General features: G+C 45.0%; 1 protein-coding gene across 1 annotated transcript in view; it reads left to right on the forward strand.

The window, feature by feature from the left end:
* Positions 1-24,649, forward strand: part of ARHGAP31 (Rho GTPase activating protein 31) — a 117,459-nt gene that overhangs the window by 71,586 nt on the left and 21,224 nt on the right. The window contains exons 4-10 of the mRNA XM_022559385.3: positions 3,442-3,524; positions 4,691-4,798; positions 6,066-6,208; positions 12,177-12,375; positions 14,433-14,557; positions 21,003-21,065; positions 22,900-23,472. Coding sequence (XP_022415093.2) covers positions 3,442-3,524; positions 4,691-4,798; positions 6,066-6,208; positions 12,177-12,375; positions 14,433-14,557; positions 21,003-21,065; positions 22,900-23,472 — 1,294 coding nt within the window. The remainder of the gene's footprint in view (positions 1-3,441; positions 3,525-4,690; positions 4,799-6,065; positions 6,209-12,176; positions 12,376-14,432; positions 14,558-21,002; positions 21,066-22,899; positions 23,473-24,649) is intronic.

Here is a 24,649-nt window from a genome sequence, read left to right on the forward strand (position 1 = left end):
TGCCAAGAAGAAACAGCAGGTGCAAAGGCCCTAGTCGAGGACATGCCGAGCTTGCTTGAGGGAATATATGGAGGCCAGCATGGCCCATAGGGAGCAGGCAAGGAGGAAATGATGGGAGACTGGGAATTTGCAGATGGGCCAGGTCACGTAGTTGTGCTTGCTGCCATGGGTGTGACAAAGACAGGTAGGTATAATGACTGTCTGGAAGAGAACAGTGGTTGTCTCTGGAGACTGAGGGTCTGCAGTTGGAAGTCAGACTAACTTTCTTCTGTGTATTTCTTTGAATGCTTTGCCTTTTTTTTTTTCTTTTTTTGCGGTACACGGGCCTCTCCCGCTGCGGAGCACAGGCTCCAGACACACAGGCTCAGCGGCCATGGCTCACAGGCCCAGCCGCTCCGTGGCATGTGGGATCTTTCCGGACCGGGGCACGAACCCATGTCCCCTGCATCGGCAGGCGGACTCTCAACCACTGCGCCACCAGGGAAGCCCGCTTTGCATTTTTAAAATCATGTGCATGAATTACTTTTTAACCTAACGGCTTAGAATAATTAAAAATAATAAAGGTGGCTTTATAATAATTTTTAAATAATTAATACAAAATAAAGGGCAAAAACTGAGTTGCAGCTGGGCGCAGTTGGAAGGGACAGTCACGGGTTGTTTGTCCCCCCTGGTGATGGGCCTTCCCCGGGCGGCAGGGGTAGAGGTGGTATTCAGGTAAGCAGAAGAAAGTAGAGCCTGGGCCCCGCCAGAGGGGACTGGAGTCCAGCCTTCGCTAGAGTCCTCCAAGGACAGGAAGCTGGTCTTAGGGATACTGATTGGAAGAGAACAAATAGTCACAGAGTCAGCCTAGATCTTTTAAGCTTTAGCTGTTAGCAAGATTGGCTTGGCTAATGTTGAGTGAAATTCTCTTTCAGGCAAAAAATTGGGGTGGGCAAAATTTCAACTCCTTTCCCTCAATTCCCCACTGATGTATTCTGCTCTCCTAATGGGTGAAGACAAAGAGATCGAAAAATAGCTTTGCAGTGAGCAGACCCTCTGGAAGAAAAACAAAGATCTAGAGAGATTCCAAATAGGATTGGGGTGTGATAGGGAGTGGCTATAAATAGTGAAATGAACACCAGTCCCAAATGGGACCTGCAGGCATCAGGGGTGAGCCCGCCCAGCCTCTCAGAGCAAAGGTGACTAACATCTTCCTAAAATATTAAAGGAACTTTCCATGAGGGCTGTTGAATTGACCTACACCTTTTTTTCCCCAGACACATTTTTAGAAAGTGGGGGGAAGAGGGGGAGGCTTGGGAAGGGTGTGTGTGTGCAAAGCTTTGCAAAGCTCATCCCAGCTTTGCCGAGAGAGGAAGAGAGGCCTACCTCTCCTCCCCATTTGCAGGATAGAATGTGGGAGGATCCACACCCGCATTCCTCTGCCCCTCCTTCCCCTGAGCTCTCTCCCTTCACTTGCTTTATGAGGTTCTCCCTGTCTTGGGAATCAGGGTCTTCTCCACAAATCTGTTTTCTAAATGACAGCTCCCAGGAAGAGGGCAGAGGCGTCAGGTGTTTACTCCGGGCCCCATGCTTGTCCTCACCCTATACATCCTGCACGTCTCAAAAAGCAAGGATTGCCACAGAGATCATGCTTATGCTGGCTCCGTTCTCAGGCTTGCAAACCCACCAGAAGATTGAGACACCTGTGATTGTGACCCTCCCAGCCCCGAATTTCTCCCCATTTCTGATTAGGAAATGAAATCTAGTTTTCCCACATAGAAATTTTTGATTGCCTTTGAAAATTGTTAGCTTCTGTGAATGCTTTACTTCATTTAAGTAAAAAAGTCAAACAAAAACAACTTGGTGGTCAAAGCTCTGGCATGATGTCCCACTTAGGGAAATGGAGCACGGGTAGTCCAACAGATCGACAGGGAGCACCTACTATGTGGCAGGCACGTTCTAGGCACTGGGACTCATCACATCCCTGCACTTACGGACCTTACATCTAGCAAGGAAGACAGACAACAAGCAATAAGCCTAATAAATAAGTATATTATATGTATGAATAATGATGGCAAGTGCTGTGGGAAGAAATGGAGACAAGTGAGGGGGGTTGGAAGGTCTGGGTTGGGGGAGCGTGTTGGAGTTCTCCTCCAAGTGAGACCAGAACAGACACAGCAAGTGTGGCCTAGGATAGGGTCCAGCAAACAGAAGGTGCCCCATAAAGTTCATTTCCTTCCACTTTTCTGTGCCCCCAAATTCTCATTACTGAGGGTTTGAACTTCAGCCTTTACATTCAAGCAAGAAATGACAGTGAATGACCGAACAGCATAAGAAAACCACACCACAGTTAGGATCTTCAAATTAGAGAATATATTTTCTGATTATACTTTTCATTATATATAAATGGAAAGCAAGTTTCCAGCACTGTGAGGAAATACAAAACTGTGTAAGTCACATATGCCTGTGACTTCAGGGTCACAAGGATTGAAGTGAGCTTAGGAGCCCCTTTTCAAGTATCTCTTGACCTGAGTGGGATTACATAGTTATTATGCATATGAAAGGACTCAGGGAGCTGTAGCAGAAGATTTGTACATTTTTAATATATGTAAACTATACCTCGGTAAAAAAAAAAAAAAAGAAGATGTAATTACCATTGACCTTGAACTTAGGTATGGCTCCCATGCTGTCAGTCTTGAGCACTCAGCCACTGCACTGGGAGGGGCCCTTGAGCCTGAGCACAGGCAGGACAGAGTCTCAGGACGGGACACAGGGGACTGTGCCCAGGGACACCTGTGTTGTGCAGGAGCCCCGGGCAGGACTGTGACCACACTGCCTTTACTGAAGCCCCAGCCTCTCCTTGAGGGCCTGGGCTGAGGGGGGAACCAAATACCCACACCGGAAACAACCAGAGAGCAAGTCCGGACAAGGCCACCAGGTCTCAGGGGCAAAGCTCTTATCCTGCTGAGAAGGCACGGCTTCACGTCGTTCCTGCTTCCTGGCATCAATGACAGGCAGCCGGGTCAAGGGATAGTCTCAGGCTAGGTGGGGAGTGGCTGTTTGCACCCAAAAAGATAGCTGGCTGAGTAAACAGGGAGCCAACCTCTCATCTCCATCTCACTCTGTCTCCCTGTCTCTGTTTCTCTCTCCCAGTGTGAGTCTCTGTGACTCTCTCTGCCACACGGGACACACCCAAGATTCTACACCTTTTTTACCAGATACCTACCAAACATCTGAGGATGCACAGAGACCCTGTGTGCCCACATTGTTAGACACCTCCCATCATGAACCCTCAGAGATTTTAGGTGGTTTGTTTTTTCTAGAAAAGCATGCCCCCTGGAAGGACAATCTCTAGGCATGGCTGGGAGGCTGGAGTACCAGAAACCTAAATAAAACCCGCAGACACAGGTGGGTGTCCCCCTTCTCGAGCACTCACTGGACTGCTTCATTTCCTCTCTGCAGGAGGCGGTGTCCCATTGCCCGGAAGAAGGCCAACTGGCCCGAATCCAGAATGTTATCCAGGAGCTCCCCCCATCCCATTACAGGTAAGAATCCTTGGTAAAAGCAATTCACAGCCTCTCAATGTGATGTAATACCATAGATGCAGGCTAGCATCATAAAAGGGAACAAATTCAGTGGACAGTGGCTTTCCCAGGGCAGGTTGAGGGGAGAGAACAGGTCACTTTTATCAGAGTGAGTTGGTGCCTGACCAGAGACACTGGTGGGAAGGGACAGCCCATGTCTAAGTTACTTTCAGAGCACCCCTCAGAGTCCCACAAGAATCATTCTGATCACAGAAGCCAGCCTCACAGAGATAGTCTAGGTTCTTACCGAGGTTCATAGCACAACCAAATCTATGGAAACCAAGATGGTTCTTTATTTTTCGCGGTACGCGGGCCTCTCACTGTGTGGCCTCTCACGTTGCGGAGCACAGGCTCTTGATGCGCAGGCTCAGCGGCCATGGCTCATGGGCCTAGCCGCTCTGCGGCATGTGGGATCTTCCTGGACCTGGGCACGAACCCGTGTCCCCTGCATTGGCAGGCGGACTCTCAACCACTGCGTCACTAGGGAAGCCCCACCAAGATGGTTCTTAAACAGGGTTTGAGCTCTTGAGCGTTTGGCTGACTGTTCTGTCTGTACGCTCATCAGTACCATCCCTTCCATCATTTCATCCTTTCATTTCATTCTCACAATTTAGCCCCTAATCCTACCACCTTTCCCATTGCTCCCTAAGCCTGCCTAGCTTTTACCAGGGGGGCAGGTTTTGATGTGGTATAAGGGCTTCCCAGCAATAACAGATGTTATTCATCCATCAAATGAGCTCCCTAACAAGTACCAGGTACCTGTAGTTGTGAGAATTACAATAAAAGCTGAGATGGGGCCCAGTTTCAAGACAGTATGAGGCAGTGCTGCCCTGTGTGAAAGGAGGCACAGGCTCCAAGTGATGTGAGTCCCCTATTCTGTCTCTGGCTGGTGCTCCAAGGGCCTCAGCTGACTTCTGTCAAACCCACCTCTTCCCCACCCACAGCCAGTATTCCTGAGGCTAAGAAAATTGCTTCCATCTATCTTGATATCTTCCTGATAGTCCTCCAAAATTCATGAGATAGAAATATTTTAGAGTCTCTTAAACTTTAGAAATTATCTCCAGATTCAGGCTTCACACAGGCTCCAAATTTTCTTACTTTGCTTTTTAAAAAATGAACCGTTACAGGACCTTGGAATACCTGATTCGACACCTGGCCCACATCGCCTCCTTCAGCAGTAAGACAAACATGCATGCCAGGAACCTGGCCCTGGTGTGGGCTCCAAACCTCCTCAGGTAACCACCACCCCTCACCTCACTACCCCAGTGAGCTCAAAGCAGCCCCCAATTCAAACAAAGACTGGACTCTTCAAAAACCGAAGCCCCTTGTAGACAAACTTTTGGCTAAGTGGTTGTCACACGTGGGAATTAAAGGTGATTTTTTAATTTTTTAAAAAATAAATTTATTTTATTTTTGGCTGCACTGGGTCTTCGTTGCTGCGCGGGCTTTCTCTAGTTGCAGCGAGCAGGGGCTACTCTTCGTTGCGGTGCACGGGCTTCTCACTGCGGTGTTTTCTCTTGTTGCAGAGCACGGGCTCTAGCTGCACGGATTTCAGTAGCTGTGGCACGTGGGCTCAGTAGTTGTGGCTCGCGGACTCTAGAGCGCAGGCTCAGTAGTTGTGGTGCACGGGCTTAGTTGCTCTGCGGCATGTGGGATCTTCCTGGACCAGGGCTCGAACCCATGTCCCCTGCGTTGGCAGGCGGATTCTTAACCACTGTGCCACCAGGGATGCCCAAATGTGATTTTATTTTATTTATTTTATTTTTTTATTTTTTGCTGTACGCGGGCCTCTCACTGTTGTGGCCTCTCCCGTTGTGGAGCACAGGCTCCGGACGCACAAGCTCAGCGGCCATGGCTCACGGGCCCAGCCGCTCCACGGCATGTGGGATCTTCCCAGACCGGGGCACGAACCCGCGTCCCCTGCATCGGCAGGCGGCCTCTCAACCACTGCGCCACCAGGGAAGCCCCCAAATGTGATTTTTAATAGCTAACCTGGAAACTGCTAACCATGGAAACTCTGGAACCCAGAGGTATCTTCTGGCTATTACCAGGATGTGGCCAATGTTATGGGTCTGTATGTTATAATTTCCTGAAAAGGCCTTTCTGGGTCTTGGGGGCTTCCTTTGCTTTTGTTGGTTTTGGTGGGGTCCTAGCTGTCTATAACCTGAATCAACTGCTTCATATGACTTCATAAATGATGACCTGCCCTTAGAACAATTGTGTGGAGGTGGAAGAAGATCCTATAAAGAAAAAAATTAATTCCTATATATTCACTAATATAGTGTTTACAGTTTTGCAAGGTATAATACCTGGTAACTGTTTCGAATTTGTTCAGTTTGTTTGGAGAGTCCCTTTAATTGATCTTAAATAGTTAAAGTAATACAAATTAACAAACTATACATTTAGGAACTGGTGGCTTGTACAAAAGGCCCACTGGCTCCCCCTTATGCTTCATGGGGTAGGGCAGACTCATTCACTGAATGTGTTTCTTCCACGGTTCAGGTCCAAAGAAATTGAAGCCACTGGTTGCAATGGAGATGCAGCCTTCCTTGCAGTTCGGGTCCAGCAGGTGGTGATTGAATTCATACTGAATCATGTGGATCAAATCTTTAACAATGGTGCACCCGGGTCTCTGGAGAACGATGGTAATGGCTCCTTCTGGCATACACCCTACCAATCACCGTTCTTTGCCTTAGGCATGGGGCCCAAGAATAAGTTAGAGTGGGCTGAGATCTAGCTCTCAGTGTCAACTGTGTGTGTGTGCTGACTACACTGCGTGTTTGGGGATCGTGCATACATACATGTGTGCCTGTGCAACAAAAGTGTGGTATGTATGCGTGTGGCTCTAGCATGTTTCTGATCAGTTGCATACATGGCCTATCCCATGAATGTGGTGTGGTGAACTGGAATACCTTCTGTTGCTTTTAGTGAGTTCTTAAACTCTTCCAGTTATTAGCTAGAGACACTGGCAATATTCTGCCGACTATTAGATTTCATCTTTACTTTCAGTATGATATTTCAGAAGTCCTAAGTGAATAAATTAAGAGGCATCCTATTCATACTCACATATATATTCAGAATGCCTTCTCTTTGCAAGCATTTTTTTTAAATAATTGAACTATAATTGATTTACAATATTGTGTTAGTTTCAGGTGTACAGCGAAGTGTGTGTATGTTATGTATGTGTGTGTATATATATATATATAAACCATTATAGTTTATTACAAGATATTGAATATAGTTCCCTGTGCCATACAGTAAATCCTTGTTGTTTATTTTACATATGGTAGTGGGTATCTGTTAATCCCATACTCCCAATTTATCCCTCCTCTCCTTCCCCTTTGGTAACCATGTTTGTTTTCTATGTCTGTGAGTCTGTTTCTGTTTTGTGAATAAGTTCATTTGTACTATTTTTTAGATTCCACATATAAGTGGTATCGTGTAATATCTGTCTTTTTCTCAAGCATTTCTTGAGTGCTTACTTTGTTCTGCCCTGCATAGGGCACTAGGCATACAGCAATGAGTGTGTGGGCGCATGTATGCAGAGACTAGCTAGCATTGAAACCCACTATATACAAGAAAAATATAGCTATTTCACGCTGGATGTGATGAGATGCAAGATATGATGTTTCAGTCCTGTAGTCTCATAATAACATAAGTAACCCTAGCAATGCACTGGTATTGGTTTACGCTGATTGAACTCATATGAGCCTAATTTGTAAAAATCAAAAATCCAGCTGATCAATAAGCCTGTTAACTACCATTTGTGTGAGGGTGATTTTCCAACATTAGCATACGTCACATAACTGGGAGGGCTTATTGAAACACAGATTACTGGATCTCATCCCCAGAATTTCTGATTCAGCATGTCTGGAGTGCTGCCGAAAATCTGTGTTTCTAACAAGTTTCCAGGTGATGGAGCTGCTGCTGGTGGTCAGGGCCCACACTTGGAGAACCAGTGGTGTATGAGAGCTGTATCTGCAAAATATTTGTATTAGCTGATCAAAGCATTCTTTTCTACTTTGGCTAATATACTTGGGAAAATCAAGCATAACCATCAAAGTAATCAATTGCAATTAATATCAAATTTTGATTTCTGGTGTAATTGTTCCCACCCCCATCCTGTCCTCCATGTGGTTTATGATCTTTCTTTTAAAATTCACATACCATAAAATTCACCACTTTAATCATTTTAAAGTGTACAATTCAGTGGTTTTTAGTGTATTCACAGAATTGTGCAAGCATCACCAGTATCTAATTCCAGAACATTTTCATCACTCCAAAAAGAAACCCCACACCCATTAAGTAGTCACTCCACATTTTGTCTTCCCACCAGACTCTGGCAACCATTAATCTACTTTCTGTTTCTGTGGATTTTGCCTCTTCTGCATATTTCATATAAGTGGAATCACACAATATGTGGTCTTCTGTGACTGATTTCTTTCACTTAGCATATGTTCTCATGTATCGGTATTTCTGTTTTTTATGGCCGAATGATATTCTGTTGTATGGCTATACCACGATTTATTTATACATTCATCAGTTGATGGACATATGGGTTGTTTTGTACTTTTTGGTTATTATGATGCTGCTGTGAGGTCATGTACAAGTTTTTCGTGTGAACATATGTTTTCAATTCTCTTGGCTATATACTTAGGAATGGCTGACGTTTCTTTTATCTTTATTTTAACTCGCACATTATGGATGTATTTTTTATTGTAAGCTATATAAATCCTTTTTGAAAGTAAAGGAGAAATAATATGCTTTCATTCATTCATCCTTTTGAGTCAACCAATTATTTATTGGGGACTTATTCTGTGCCGGGAACCATGGCAGGTGCTCCACATGTATCATCTCATGGTCTTATCACAACAACCATCATAAAGTTATCAACCCTCTTTTATACATGAAGAACCAGAGAACCAGAAAAGCTTAGTATCTGGTAGGACTGAACACTGAACCTAAGTCTTCCAGCCTGTGCTCTTTCCTTACCTTGTGCTGACTCTGAGAGGAAAAAATAGTTAAACAGATAAATAAACCATTGCGGAGAATTAATGACTCTTGGGAGATGTTCTTCTTGACAGCAGATTCCATTCATTACTGTTAGTGTTAAGGATGTTCCTAATTCCAACCTGGAAATGCCTGTTCTTTTTATGACCATTGCCTTAATCAGCTTTTGTCCTGCATATTGAAATCCAATTTCCTCTTGAGGCTTTAACTCTTGATTGCCTCCAATAATTATTATTCAGTGCATTTCATTTAAATGTTCTTGTTATGAATTCTTATTGACTTCGGTACCATACTTAATATTTACACAAAATGGAATAAGTCATACGCTCTGGAATTTGAGATTTAGAAATAGGGTTCTACTTCAAATTGGAAAGATTTTAAAAGTCATAGAATCCAACACCTTTAATTGATAGATGAGAGCAGTGAGGCCAGAGAGATTGTGATATGCCAAGGTTTATTAAAACATAAATATGTAGCATTGGGCACCTCCAATGTGCCAGACACTGGGGACAGTATCCAAAACGGCCTAGCCGCTGCCCTGCATAGAGCTATAGTCTGGCCACAAAGACAAACAATAAATAAGTTTACAGATAAATACATTACCACTTCAAAGACGATAAATGCCAGGAAGAAAGTACAGCAGGATAATGCGATGGTCAATGACTTGGGGGTATAATTTTGGTACAGAGTGGACATGGCCTCTGAGGAAGTGATCTTTGAACTGAGACTTGAATGACAAGAGAAACCAGTCATGTGAGGATATGGGGGATGAACGTTCCAAACACAGAGAACAGGGAGTGTAAAAGCTCTGAGGTGGAAAGGAGCTCATTGCGTGGCAGAAAGTCAGCCAGTGTAGCTACAGAAATGCAGTCTCCAAAGTGGGGTGCCCCACCCAGGGGACGCCAAAGACCAAAGTATGGGTATTGGAAGAAACTATTAGAATTCTTTTCCATTGGTTTTATTGTATACTTTGTAATTTCTATGATGTTGTATGTTTTCTATTACACATAAAACAAATACAGTGGTATATATGTATAACTTACAGCTATATATATGTGTATACAGTGGGGGTATACATTGAAAAAATTTTACTGTATATTTTTATAGACCACTGTGTCAGTGGGCAAAGAGGAGAGAGGGAAAGCAGATGGAGGGTCCTGGTCGGTCATGCTAAGAGTTTGGTTTGTCCCCTGTGCTGGGGAAAGCACTGGAGGTGTTTGAACAGGGCGTGCGGGATCTGAGCATCTGGGTCGCTATGTGGAGCAGAGACTGAAAGGCTAGAAGCAGGGAGACCAGTTAAGGAGCTATGGCAGAAGTCAGGAGGGAAATCATGGTGGACTGGACTACATCTTCCTCAACCTACGTCCCAATAAACATATCTTCAATAAGTTGAAGATACCGTTAAGTCGAAAATGCATTGAATACACCTACCCTACTGAACATCATAGCTTAGCCTAGCCTACCTTAAATATGCTCAGAACACTTGCGCCTGCCTACAGTTGGCCAAATCATCTAACACAAAGCCTATTTTATAATAAAGTGTTGACGAGCTCATGTCATTTATTGAATACTGTACTGAAAGTGAAAAACAGAATGGTTATAAGTTTACTGCTTGTTTACCCTTGTGATTGCGTGATTGACTGGGAGCTGAGGCTCCCTGCCGCTGCCCAGCATCACAAGAGAGTATTGTACAGAATCAGTAGCCTGATAAAAGATCAAAATTCAAAGTACGGTTTCTACTGAATGCATATTGCTTTCACACCATCCTAAAGCCGAAAAATTGTAAGTTGAACCACTGTTGAAGTTGGGGACTGTCTGTGCATGTTAGCAGTGGAAAGGAGGAAAGTGGCTGGATTCAGGATATATTTTGGAGGTGGAGTTTCAGGACTTGCTTATAGGCTGGATGTGGGGGAGAAGGGGTACATCAAAGACAGGAATCAATGAAAAATACCTACTCCAGGTTTGGCTTACACAACTGGGTGATCCATGGTGCTATTTACCGATTTGGAGAGGATGGGAGGAGGTACCAGTTTCGAGATAAGGAGCAAAAACCACAAGCTCTGTTATGAGATGTAAAGCTGGAGATGCCTATCGAACATCTAAGCAGAAACGATGAGTAGGCCTTAGTATACTGGAGCCTGGAACCATGGCAAGAGGTGGGTGCTATGTTTCCTGATCCTGCACTTTGTTTTTCTTGTTGTTCCAGTTGCTCCCAGAATGATTTAATGTTTTAAGTAAATAAATAAGTTTTAAAAAGTCATAAATAATCTAGGATCTATGAACAAGTATTGAGTCAATTAAATTTAAATATTTTTAATCTCCTTTGGATTCAGTGGGAAAACTGGGTTAAAGTTGGAAACTTCACTGAAAAATCTTTAGGATCACAGATTTATCTAATTGTAGTCCTGCTGAATGACGGCCACTATCTCCTCCTTGGAAACGCCCCAGAGTCATATACAGTCACATTGTCTGCAAGGCCTTTTGTCAGTGGTTTTATTTCACTCAGAGAGGGTCATGCTCTGCAAAGAGAAATAGTGCTATTGAGGTGCTTTCTGAAAATTAGCTGAGTCCTATACCAAAAGTGATTTCTTAGTGTCAATTGGTCCAAATTACCCTTGAGTCTCTTTACCCCTTCCAAAGTTACAGAAAACTGGCAAGGTTGCCAAAATACTAAGTAGAGGCAAACTTAGACCTCTTCGTTTTTACTTAGATCAGAGTTTCTCAGCCTTGGCCCTGTTGACATTTAGCGCTGGATAATTCTTGTCGAGGGGCTGTCCTGTGTATTGTAGGATGTTTAGCAGCATCCCTAGGCTCTACCTGTTAGGCGCCAGTAGCATTCCCCCACACACCTGTGACAACTAAAAATGTCTCCAGACATTGCCAGATGTCCCTGGCTGGAGACAGGGGGTACAAGATTGCCCCAGTTTGAAAAAAAAAAAAATTGACTTGGAGAAAAGAGATAATCGTGGACACCATTGATCTGTCATCATCACTTCCATTCTTTAAAAAAACGTACAAGAATTGGCTTGCATACACTTGAAGATGATTGCGTAGTGAATAAAAAGCCACTTATCTCTTAGGGAATAGCATAGCCATAAAATGTCTTTCTACTGCAGAGATACAAGGCTAGGTAATTTCAGGAAAGTCGAGGCTCCAACCTTCAATTCCCCTGGAGCCTATGTTCTCCAGCTGCGGAGAGGAGGGGTAGTATCCTGCCCTACCCTAGACGAGTGAGGCTGCCTCTGTGGCTGAACACACATTCCCACCTGACCAAATCATTAGGCAGTTCCCAGGGGCAAATACCCACTACTGTCACTCTGGCCCACAGTAAGTGCTCAATATATTTGTCGTGTGCAGGAATGAATGAAGAGTCTGAAAAGTACAGGAATGCAGGCTGCCTTCTGAAGCCCCTGTGTGCCCCCTGGTTGGTCCGGCCAGGAGGGCTGTCAGATCCCCACGTGTAGTCTCTGCCCTATAGACCCCACCACTCCCAGGAGAAGCCCCTGTCAGGAGGTCAGGAGGGGCTGTGGATGGGGGTCTGGCTGGAGCCAGTGCCCAGGCCTCCTCCCAGGAGGTCTATGAGCTCTTCTCTCCTCTTTACAGAAAACCGGCCGATCATGAAGAGCCTGACGTTGCCAGCCCTCTCCCTGCCCATGAAGTTGGTGAGTCTGGAGGAAGCTCAGGCCCGGAGCTTAGCTACTAATCACCCTGCCCGGAAGGAAAGGAGAGAGAATAGCCTGCCTGAGATTGTCCCTCCCATGGGCACCCTCTTCCACACTGTCCTTGAGTTACCAGACAACAAGTAAGTGTCCTTCTTCCAAGTTCTGGGAGATGTTTAGGTGGAGGGGGACGGAGGAGGAAGCCATAGAGTCTCAGGGCTGTGATGGCAGCATGGGCTGGGGGTGTGGTCTGGGTTGGGGGGTAAGGAAGCATTCCAGAAGAGAAGGGAGCTGCCTCCACGACATTCACCAGCGGCTGATGCCTTCACTCACTGCCCCAAAGTCATCAAGAACGTGAGCTCCCACCGGAGATCCCTAGTACCATGGTGTGGGTGGGGCTCATAGGTGTCAGGAATCAGAACTAAAACCCTTTACTCCTTAGTTGAGACAAAATAAGCTTGACATTTTCAAAAGGAAGGTTGCAAAACACAAAAACTTGACCACCTCCTCCCACCCTGCACCTCCCACGGGACCTATGGAAGGCGTAGGGATGAGCGGAGGGCAAGCTGACGGAGAGCACCGCTCTGGACTGAGACCTCTGGGAACATGGCACCTGGGGATGTGCATCCTGGCTTCTGTTCCTCCTCTCTTACCTGTTAGAGCCCTCCCTCCCCTCCAAAAACAAACACCATTCTCATTCATATCTTCCCTCCCTTCTCCTTCTCACTTATTCTGTGGTAACCCTGGTCTCCACACATCCCTCTCCCAGCCCCATGTCCCACTGTAAAAAGGAGGCAGTGACTGAAGCAGGGGTCCGAAATCCTAGGCAGACAGTAGGTAGAGGAGCCGAAAGGCAATCTTTTCACTGGAGAGTGTCTGCCTTGCTGTTTGGTCAGTGAAAGGAGGTATGAAAACAGACCTCTCAGACCTCTTATCAGCGTCCTCCTTACGATGGTGAGGCTGTTTCCCCCTGGGGAGGGAGAAAGAGTGCTGCCACGTTGCACAGGGGTAGGGGGCGCCTGTCACACTGTGTGCTCTGAGAAGGGTATCTGGAACTCACCTGGCGAGAAACCCCTATACTTCCTGAAGTGCATGGATGGTTCTCTCTCTCTCTCTCTCTCTGTTTCGAAAGACTGATCCCCACTGCCCCTCCCCTCTAAATCCCTGAGAATAAGACTTCCACTCAGGGGTCAGGAAGACTTCCTCTGAAGGACAATCAAGTTCACTTTCTCTGTGCCTTCATACCATACCTCAAGGTATGCGATTATGTAAAATCCACCCCAAGGCCTAGTGCTTGAAAACATCAGGCCAGATCCAATAGAAACCACTAAGCACTGCAGATCTGTCTCTGATGGACTGTAAAATCATGCTGTGCTTGAGACCTGGATGTTCTATGAGAACCCTGCAGAGCAAAGGTCCTCTGTGGGGCCCACAGGTTGCAGGGTTTCATCCTGGAACTTTATGAAGTCTGATAGCAAGGCCGGCTAGAGCCAGGCAGGGCCTCTGTGATGAACCCTGGTGGCACCAGGCCCTCTGGCCCAGTCTAGCACTCAACTTTCCCTGCTTCATCAGAGAAATGAGAGACAAAGCCAGAAACACAGTGACTGCCCTCTGCCTTTCTCTGCAGTGACCGCTGACCACACCCAGCAGCCTGCAACTCTCCCAGGCCAGGCTCTCTTCTAAGTTGCTTTCTCATCCACCCCCTTTCCAGTCCACTAAAGTCTACCCCAGCCCCCTCCTCGCCTGTGGGTGTCCCAGCAGTGTGGCTGCAGTGCAAGGAGCATAACAGGACTGAGGTCTCTGGCCTTTAGTGTTTACTCCTGTAAAAAAATAAGTATCTTTGATAACCCAGGACTGAACTGCTTACCAGAATTCCCAGAACTGTGGTTGCTTGTGACCTCTGAGTCTGCCACCGACCCCTGTCTCTGTTTGCCCCCTCCCCTGCCTGTAATAGCACATCTTTGTCTCTTCCTCTGGGGAATGTGGTCCTTCACTCTGACTCATGAAAACCTAGCTTGGTCATCATGGGCATCCCCAGACAGGGTGACAGTCAGGCTCAACTTGGATTTTAGAGAGAAATTTCCTGATATGTCAGAGCTGTTCATAACTAAGAACATGTTTGGGGTATTCCTTCTCAGTTTAAAAGTCCCACTGAAATAGCTAGTTAGCAAACTAACCCCCTGTGGCTTGGCTCCTTTAGAAGAAAGCTCTCCAGTAAATCAAAGAAGTGGAAATCAATATTTAACCTGGGACGTTCTGGATCAGACTCTAAATCAAAGCTGAGTAGAAATGGGAGTGTATTTGTGAGAGGACAGAGGCTCTCAGGTAAGAATCAATAGCAGTTATGTTTATAAGATATATATATATTTTTTTTCAGTTCTGTTTCTTAAGTCTTTGGTTTGATTATGTCAAATTCACTAACCCTGAAAGAGAAACTTATAAATTAACTGAAGAGTCTTTTTGGTTTTTTAAAATAATTTTAGATTTACAAGAAATTTGCAAAAATAGTACACAGAGAACCTGTAGACCCTTCACACAGCTCCCCCAAATGTTAACATGTTAGATAACTGTAATACAATGATCAAAACCAAAAAATTAATATCAATATAATACTATTAAATAATTTGCAGATGTTATTCATATTTGGCCAGTTGTCCCTCTGATGTCCTTTTTCTGGTCCAGGATCCAGTCCAGGAACCCGCATTGCATTTAGATGTCATGCCTCTTTAATCCTCCAACCTAGGACAGTCCCTCAGTCTTTCTGACCTTGACACTCTGGAAGAGTTTTGGCCATTTATTTTGTAGAATATACCTCAGATTGGGATTGTCTGATGTTTTCTCATGGTTAGATTGAGGTTATGTCTCAATGTGTCATATCAGGGGGCACATGAAGTCAATATTTTATTGTTGGTGATGTCAGTTTTGAGCACTTGGTTAAAGTGCTATCTACAAGGTTTGTCCCTGTAAAGTTACTATTTTTTTCCTTTGCAATTAATAAGTATCTTGTGGGAGATATTTTCAGACTATGCAAATATCCTTTTTTCATCATACTTTCATCCATGCATTTTAACATCCATCAGTGGTCCTTGCCTGCAACAGTTATTACTGTGGTGTTTACCAAATGGTCATTCTCCATTTCCATCATTCCTTCTACATTTATTAATTGAACTCTACTGTAAGGAAGATCTGTCCCTTTTCCCCCAGGGTGAGGGTCATGATTTTTATTTTTTAAATTATTTAATTTATTTTTGGCTGCATTGGGTCTTTGTTGCTTGCACGGGCTTTCTCTAGTGGTGTTGAGCGGGGGCTACTCTTCGTTGCGGTGTGCAGGCTTCTCATTGAGGTGGCTTCTCTTGTTGCAGAGCACTGGCTGTAGGTGCGCGGGCTTCAGTAGTTGTGGTGCGTGGGCTCAGTAGTTGTGGCTCACGGGCTCTAGAGTGCAGGCTCAGTAGCTGTGGCACAAGGGCTCAGTAGTTGTGGCTCACAGGCTCTAGAGCGCAGGCTCAGTGGTTGTGGCACATGGGCTTAGTTGCTCCACGGCATGTGGGACTTTCCCGGACCAGGGCTCGAATCCGTGTTCCCTGCATTGGCAGGCAGGTTCTTAACCACTGTGCCACCAGGGAAGCCCCAGGGTCATGATTTTTAAATAGGAATGCTGCCCTGTGGGAATTACATGTGAGTAGTGGTTAGGAATTGATGCAGGAGGGAACTGAGGGAACCACTATATAATGGGGAATATAACCAGTCCGGCTGAATATTGTGTCAGAAAGCGGAGGCCATAGAAATTTGCCACAAAGACATTTAGTGTTATAAATTGAAAGCATAATTGCTTAAAAATGAGGGCAATTGTTATGAAAGCAAGTAGTAAAAGGTAAATGTACAAATGTAATGAGCAAACTTGATTGAATACTAGTTTGAAAAAAAAAAGGACTACAAAAGATAATTTGGGGGACAAATAGATTGGATTTTAGATGATATTGAAGAATAGTACATTCTCATAGTGTGCTGATGGTTCTTAGGAGACATATGCTGAAGTTGAAGTATTTAAGGATGAAGTGTCAAAATACTGAAACTCACTTTCAAATGATTCAGCAAAACATATGTATGTAGGTAGATAGATAGATAAAAAGAGATAGATACAGCAGACATGTGGCAAAATGTCAACCTAGGTTTAGAGGTCTCCAACTTTTCTGAATGTATGAAATTTTTTTTTTTTTTTTTTTTTTTTTTTTTTTTTGCGGTACGCGGGCCTCTCACTGCCGTGGCCTCTCCCGTTGCGGTGCACAGGCTCCGGACGTGCAGGCTCAGCGGCCATGGCTCACGGGCCCAGCCGCTCCGCGGCATGTGGGATCTTCCCGGACCGGGGCACGAACCCGTGTCCCCTGCATCGGCGGGTGGACTCTCAACCACTGCGCCACCAGGGAAGCCCCTGAAATTCTTAATAATAAAGATTTGGGAGGAAAAACTAATGCCAATAGGAAAAAATGAGGTAATATTTTTAAGGACCTTCCTCAAGCCCAGTGATAATTGTACTCCAAGGATCATAAAGCACAGATGTTAGAAATTGTCACATTGACCTATTGGAGTAATGAGGGATGTCACAGGGTATAGCAAGTACAGTGGTTTAGGCTGTAATTAATGACAAATCCAACTCAATTGGCTTCTGCAAGGAGGGAGTTTATTGGGACATCCAGATGTAGGGAAGGCTTCAGGGGTGGTTTAGTACAGTGGCTCTGTCTCCATTTCTCCGCGTTTTCCTCAGCTATGCCCTCCCCTGTCGGTCAGCTTTATCCCCAGACTGGCTTCCTTTGCCTCCACAAAGTGGCTACAATAGTTCTAGGCTTTACCTTTGACTCTCACTATATCCAGAAGGAGAAAGAAGATCATTTCTGGTAGCTTGCTCCTAAGGAAAGGGACCCTTCTTTCCTGGAAACCCCAGTTAAGAGTCTGTCTGCCCCCCTCCCTCCGCCCCACAATAGTAGCCTTCACTGAGTCACACGGGTCAATCCCTATGGCTACGGGAGTGCCCTGTGCTGATTGGCTTAGGCCTAGGTTCCTGAACCAATCACTGGCATGAAGAATGGCATTACACCCCTGTGTGAGGAATGAGATGCACCCAAGATGTACAGGGCTCTGTGAGAAGGGGAAAGGGAAATGGATTCTGGGTAGGCATCTACAATATTCATTATATAGGGAAAAACGTCTTTCACAAAATGGCAAGATGGCCAGGTGAAGAGGGCAGGTTGCTATAGGTATGGTCGAGCAGATACAAATCAAAAATTAGGATTCTCAAAGGAGAATTTAAGGGGGAGTACCTGGCAGGAAACCCCTGACTAATAACAGATTTGCTGAAGCACATCAGAGGAGCCCTTCAGTTACAGAATCAGTGACACAATGAAAAAGGTTCCCCGAGTAACAAAAAGTTTAAAAAAATAGAACAAAACAATCGAGTAAAAATAGATTAAATGATTTTCTTTGATCTTGACTTATGAAGATTTCCACCCCCTTGTGGTTTTCAAAAGGAAGAAGCCCCAGGTGCTGGATCAAACAACGGTAAACTCACAGAATGCACAGGATGTCCCTGGCCAGCTTCTCAGCTCGGCCGCACCTCAGAATCACCCGTAGAGTATGGTCCACACCCACAGCAGCTCTGCCTCAGGAGTTCTGTGGTGAACTCAGAGTACTGGTAATTTCTAAAAAGCTCCCCAGGTGATTCTGATATGCAGCCGGTGTTGAAAACCACTGCTATCTCATGAATAAGCTAATCAGAGATAGTTCATCAAACTGGCTGAATTTTGATGAAATTCAGGGGTGAAATTTTGATGAATTTCAGGGGTGAAATTAAAGAACCATCAGCGTCAATATAAGTGGCTCTCTGTGACCTTGACTACTGCCCGAGTGGCTGCTTTTCACCAGAAGATTGTTGCTGGATCCCTAGAAGCTAAAAACTGGGGGGTAGGGAGTGGGGAGCCTTCTGGTCATAACCCACCAGCATGGTCACCGTAAAATGGCACGTGGGCTTGCTATTCATTGAAATATGCGTGTGAAAAAAGGAAATCAGTGGATTAACATATTTATTGATAAATAATTTTTAAAATCTTTTTTTAATACTCCATATTTAAGAGCATTTTAAAAATTGATTCACCATGTATATAGTATTGGGGGTGTTTTTTGGTGCGGGGGCAGGTGAAGGTATGTTTAACCATGTTTAGAAAATGGAACAGAAATAGGAAATACTAAAGGATAAGAAAAACTTGGGTATTGACTGAATGGAGGTGCATAAACTTTGGAGTCTCCCAGACACTGGTGTACTGGAATTTGTATATTATCAAACAGGAAGACTCCAGGGAACCCTCCAGAGTGAACTCCTTTGAGTAGGGAAATAAAGCCATAGAGATAAACCAAGAGAGGGGAACCCAAGGACCCAAAGAAAACTGGTGGATGCATTTCCATGAGGCCAAGGTGCCAGACAGAAAAATATAATCTAAATACAGTTAGCCCTCCATATCCACAAATGCAGGACCTATGGATAGGGAAGGCCGACTGCAGTACACCATTTACATAAGGATCTTGAGCACAGATGGATTTTGGTATCCGTGGCGGTCCTGGAACCAGTCCCCCCAAAATACCAAGGACGATTGTGTAGTCATAGGCCAAGGATGTCTGAGTGCTTAGTTTCTATCCAGACAAGGAGCCAGGGAATTCTTGACTGTTCCCAAAAGCAGCTACTGTGGCCACCGGGACCAGAAGGAGCTGTGTTGTCAGAAAGAGGGTCCAGCAGGAAAGGTGAACACTGATGGCCCTGCAACCAGATCGCTTACCCATCCTCCGTGACACTCAGTGTCACCTGGTCACTACCCCTGAAGGGTGATACATGAAACCCAGAGGAAGGCCAAGAAATGCAGCTCTTGGAAAACAAAGGCAAAATCTTGTCTCAGAATACACGAACGGGGAGTTCCCTGGTGGTCTAGTGGTTAGGATTCGGCACTTTCACTGCCATGGCCTAGGTTCAGTCCCTGGTCAGGGAACTGAGATCCCGCAAGCCGCATGGTGCAGCCAAAAAAAAAAAAAAAGAATATACGAATGAAGGGAGGCTGGCCAGGCAGTTTTAGAAGTTGTTTTGTAATAGATAGCTAGTGGGAAGCAGCCGCATAGCACAGGGAGATCAGCTGGGTGCTTTGTGACCACCTAGAGGGGTGGGATAGGGAGGGAGACGCAAGAGGGAAGAGATATGGGAACATATGTATATGTATAACTGATTCACTTTGTTATAAAGCAGAAACTAATACACCATTGTAAAGCAATTATACTCCAATAAAGATGTTAAAAAAAAAAAAGTCATTTTGTAAACTTGTGGGAATAGTCAGTCTTCCAAGAATGAGAATTCTGGCTTACCTCTGGAAGTAAGGAGGTGGAAGGCCATCTTGGTGTCACCAAGGCTTTGGGTGAATGTTGCTGTGTCCTTCCAGAGCCCAGTGGGACCCAGGCAGAGATAAGCCCAGAGCCTGGGAGGCCAAGGGGCTAATTCAGAGCCTCTCAGAAGGAGCAGGGTTTGGAGCAAGAAGGAAAAAAGAATCTTTAAAAGAGGGACAAAGTAAGTGTGAGTTAGGGCACGATTTGGGTTAGGGCCAACACTGAGTGCTTCTTTTAGAACCGTCTCCTGAGTTTACCCTTGTTGCTGAGCCCTAGTTTATCTTGAATAATATCAACAACAACAATAAACAATAGTTACTTCTTCTTGAGCATTTACTCTATTCTAGGTTAAGGCAACCTATTTTATATGCACTACTCATTTCATCCTCACAACAGCTCTACTGTTCCTCCTTTTCATGCCAAAAAACTGAAGTTTCAAAAAGGTAAGTTGCTTCTCTGAGGTCACACAGCCCAAAAGTGGGAGAATTGGGATTCAAAGCGAGATCTGCCTGGATCCAGAGTTACCTTAAAGCCACAAGTCCTGGGGCTCCCGGTCAGCTTCTAAATTGCCCTCTCTCCCCTCCTAGCAAGTTTGCCCTGGAAGCCTTCCTGAAAAGACATGATGATGTTTGTGAAAGTGCCTAAGCCTATGCCTGAAATAATAAGTTTTTATTTATTTAAACCATAATCTTCTGAAAACCTACTTGGGTGGCTTAACAAAGATGCATAGCATCCACCAGGCACACAGCAGGTGCTCAAAAAAGGTTCGTTTGGTTGGGATCTGCTCCAGGGTGAGGCTGGTGGGTGAGAGCATTGGGGAGCAACCAGGCTGCAGACATCAAGGAGCAGAGCTGCACGTGGAGAAAGGTGACACATGGGAGAAAGGGAGAAAAGTACCCCTGGGCTCCCTCTCACCTGTTGTACCAAATTCCTGGGTGTTGAGCAATGTGGCTGCAGCCAAGAATTCTGCTCTCTGGCCTAGTCAAATAGGAGGGGTTGCCTAGAGCCCCATGGATTCTACTCCATGGATGAATCTTTGAGTCTTTTCTGTACAATAAAATCGGGTTCAGGACTCCTCATTTGCTAATAGCTACGTGACAAAATTGTAACTTACCCTTATCTGTAAAATGTTAATAAACCTTTGATCTACAAATGCCCTATTTTTATAAGGTCAGTCCCACCAAGAAAGTAGGAACATCTAAGGTGGAGTGGGGAATGTTTTCCAAAGGGGAAAATTATAAATACTTGAAAAACTTCCCTAAAGAAATTTCTTTTTTGTACTTACAGCCTGACCTATTGTTCTAAACACTTTCTCTGAACAAGCATTCATCAGGGATATTTTTTCTTTTGTCCTTAGTGGAAAAGGCTACTATCCGACCAGCTAAAAGCATGGACTCGCTGTGCTCAGTGCCTGTGGAAGGTGAGATTTTTCAGTTGGATCTGGAACTGGGGATTACAACTGGGAGATTGGCGCTCCCACACCAGACTTGCCTTCCTAAACCGCAGACCCTGCTCAGCTCCAGTCATGGCCACACACAATCCCCCAGGCCCAGATCCCTCCCTGACTTTCCGGAACTCAAGGGGCACACACAGCCCTTGCAGTAACCTCCCCTACTCCACGAGGCCTCTTTCTCCAGCCTGTCTCCCCACAGCTGGAGACAGCAGCCTCCTTGCATTCAATCCTGAGCCAGGTAAAGGGTCAACACCTGAAAACTAAGGCAGAAGAGGCTCCCCCTGGGGCATAAAGAAGAGTTTTGAATTTAGGTGTTTCCGTAGGCATTAGCTTCATTGTGTTTGTCAAGTCATGATTTTGAGTTGGTAGAGTCATTCATTCCTTCATTCATCAATAAACACTGACAGGCACCAGCCTGGCACGTAGCTGGACATTGCTGGTTGGAGCAGATGTACATACAGTTGCATGCCAGGTTACACCCATCACCAAAGCAGCACCTCACCATGTTAGTTCTTACAGCTCCAGCCTTAAGGGCTGACTTGCCTGTAGCCCTTGCTTCTGTTTTTGTTAAGCAGCCAACAAGCACTGCTACAACTGGCAATACACAGGGCTTCCCTAGCAGCAGACTGTTTAAACTCCCCCATGATTGTACCATGACTTTCGAATCCCTTTAATACAAGGTATGTTGCTCTTTGATAAATGAGGCAGCCTGAAACAAAACAGAAAATCTTTAGAACAACTTTCAAAAAATAATACTAAACTTGTAAAATATTCAATGAGATCTTTTTAAGCTGGCTCAATCCTTTTAGCATTTTCTCACCTTTATATTCATCAATTTGCTTGGTTTTGAAACCTCTTGGAGGCAGTTCTTGCCCAGTTTGGCAGGATTTAATATTTCAAAAGCTAAAAGACACTAAAAGCTAGGTCACCACTTCCGTGGGCATTGGGCAGGTTATCTAACCTCTCAAGTCTCGGTTTCCTCATGTGTTAAGGGAGATAATTACACTTCTCCTACAGAGTGGTTCCTAAGAATTTTAAACTTAATGTTACCTAAGATGTAGCACTTAGTGCCTAGTTGGGAATTATTTTCCAGATCCCTGGCAATTCAGTTGTTGTCTCCCAGCTTATTTATTTCACACACAGATTTTTTCTCTTCTTTGCCTTCACTTCTAAGTCAGTCAGGAACTCACTCCTCACAACTGTGCTTTCTAACATTTAGTTAATTTACATTTCTAGTTTCTCGTCCTCTGAATCAGCAGGAGGAAGCCTGGGAAAAGGCAAAAAGGTCTAGCTGAGAACAGCATTTGTTTCCTTGCTGGGAAATCAAAACCCCCGTTTGGGTCCATCTGCCAGAGAAGACTTAAAACAATAAGTTTTAAAGTTTTAAAATGAAACAAGATTCTGTTATTTTGGCCTTTTTATATTCATTCTGAGCAAACATCATTCTGTCATCTCCCACCTTCTTTTTATTTTTTCATGATCTACATTTAATGCTTGGTGGATGACAATTTCAGCAGTGTCTGTCTTTTGGAAACTGCTCTACCTGCAAAGTTTAAAACAGATACATACGATACAACAAAGTGGTTCTATCAGGGCATTATGACAAGATTCTGTGCACATAGGGAGATGTTTCCTCTTGTCAACCAAATGTTATGTACCTGTCTTTATTAGGATAGCTATGCCCTTATTATCGTGCTATGCCTTTCCAATATTCAAATATTGTGTGCCTGCCCTTACTGGAAGGCTGCTCAGTGATGTGTGTGCTCAGGCTGCTGACCACGTTTGTTTGCTTTTTCACTAGGGAAAGAAACCAAAGGAAATTTCAATCGAACAGTCACCACTGGTGGATTTTTCATTCCAGCAGCGAAAATGCACTCGACTAGCACTGGCAGCTCATGTGACCTCAGCAAGCAAGAGGGCGAATGGGGCCAGGAGGGGATGCCGGCGGGGGCCGAGGGGGGCTTTGACGTGAGCAGTGACCGAAGCCAGCTGCAGGGCGCTCAGGCCCGGGCCCCGCCTGAGCAGCTGAAGGTGTTCCGACCCATCGAGGATCCTGAGAGCGAGCAAACAGCCCCGAAGATGCTGGGTATGTTCTACACCTCAAACGACAGCCCCAGCAAATCTGTCTTTACCAGCAGCCTCTTCCAGATGGAGCCCTCTCCCCGTCACCAGCGCAAGGCCCTGAACATCTCCAAGCCCTTTGCTGTGTCCGTGCCACTCCGCGTGTCAGCCGTCATCAGCACCAACAGCACCCCATGCAGAACCCCCCCAAAGGAGCTACAGTCTCTTTCCAGCCTGGAAGAGTTTTCTTTCCAGGGCTCAGAGAGTGGAGATTGGCCTGAAGAGAAGCCACTGGGAGTTGAGACTTCTACAGGTAAAGTAAAGGAGAGGGTCTCTTTCCATTGCAAGAGAGGAAAAACCAGACTTAAACAGAGTTTGCAAGGCAATGTAGTGAAGCGGTTAAGACTGCGGGCTCTGGAGCCAGACTGCCTGGTACAAGTATAGGCTCAGCCATTTTGCTGTACAATCTCCAGCAAGTTAACATAACCACTCCATGCTTCAGCTTCTTGATCTGTACAATAGGGATAATGTTAGTATTAAGTTGTGAATATTAAATTAGTTAATAGATGTAAAGCTATCAGAACAGGGTCTAATACACAGCAAGTACTCAGTAAATGTAAGGCAGGAGGGAAAGCTCATGGAATGGAATGCAGAGCTGGAACTGGGGATTCAACTCTTCCAGACACAATCCACCCATCCCACATTTCTACCTCACATCTGCAGAGAACATGGCTAGCGACCCTAGCGGTGAGAAAGAGCATCCTCCTCCCAATTTCCTTTAAAAAAAAAAAAAAACACAGGGAGGACTCTGTGTTTGGGCCTGCTTGGGTCACATGCCCAGCCTTGGACCAGTCACTGTTGGCAGACTAATAGGATTCTAAGATTGGCCAAGCGAGAGTCCCTGGGCCGTCTCTGGAGTGAGAACCAACAACCAACTGTGAGCCACACAAAAGGGAAGTAATGAGAACCTCAGAGGAGAGGATGGCTGACAGACAAACCAATAAATGCTCATTGTGGTTTAAGAATATTTCTGTTTCAATTAATATTAGCTAAACCCACACACCTATAGTCACCTAATCTATGACAAAGGAGGCAAGAATATACAATGGAGAAAGACAGTCTCTTCAATAAGTGGTGCTGGGAAAACTAGACAGCTACATGTAAAAAAGAATGAAATTAGAACACACCCCAACACCATACACAAAAATAAAAATTAATATAAGCTTGCTTTTTCTGATCACCTATCATGGTGTCAGGCACTGTCCTAAGTGTTCTACATGTATTATCGCATTTCTTCTCACCACAACTCCATGAGGTACAGGTAGTTACTATTATCCCCATTTGCTTAGAGAGGAATCTGTTAACTTGCCCGAGGACTCATAGCAAGGAAGTGTAAAAGCCAGGATTTTAATCCAGATTTTTAAAAATCCATGCTTTTAAGCATTCTGCCATGATCCCTCACGTGTTTGCTATGGGCTGTAGAGTTAAAA

The sequence above is a fragment of the Delphinapterus leucas genome, chromosome 4, assembly GCF_059928025.1.
Source record: "Delphinapterus leucas isolate spDelLeu-1000000601 "Yukka" chromosome 4, BTC_Dleu_Yukka2, whole genome shotgun sequence".
Lineage (NCBI taxonomy): Eukaryota > Metazoa > Chordata > Mammalia > Artiodactyla > Monodontidae > Delphinapterus > Delphinapterus leucas.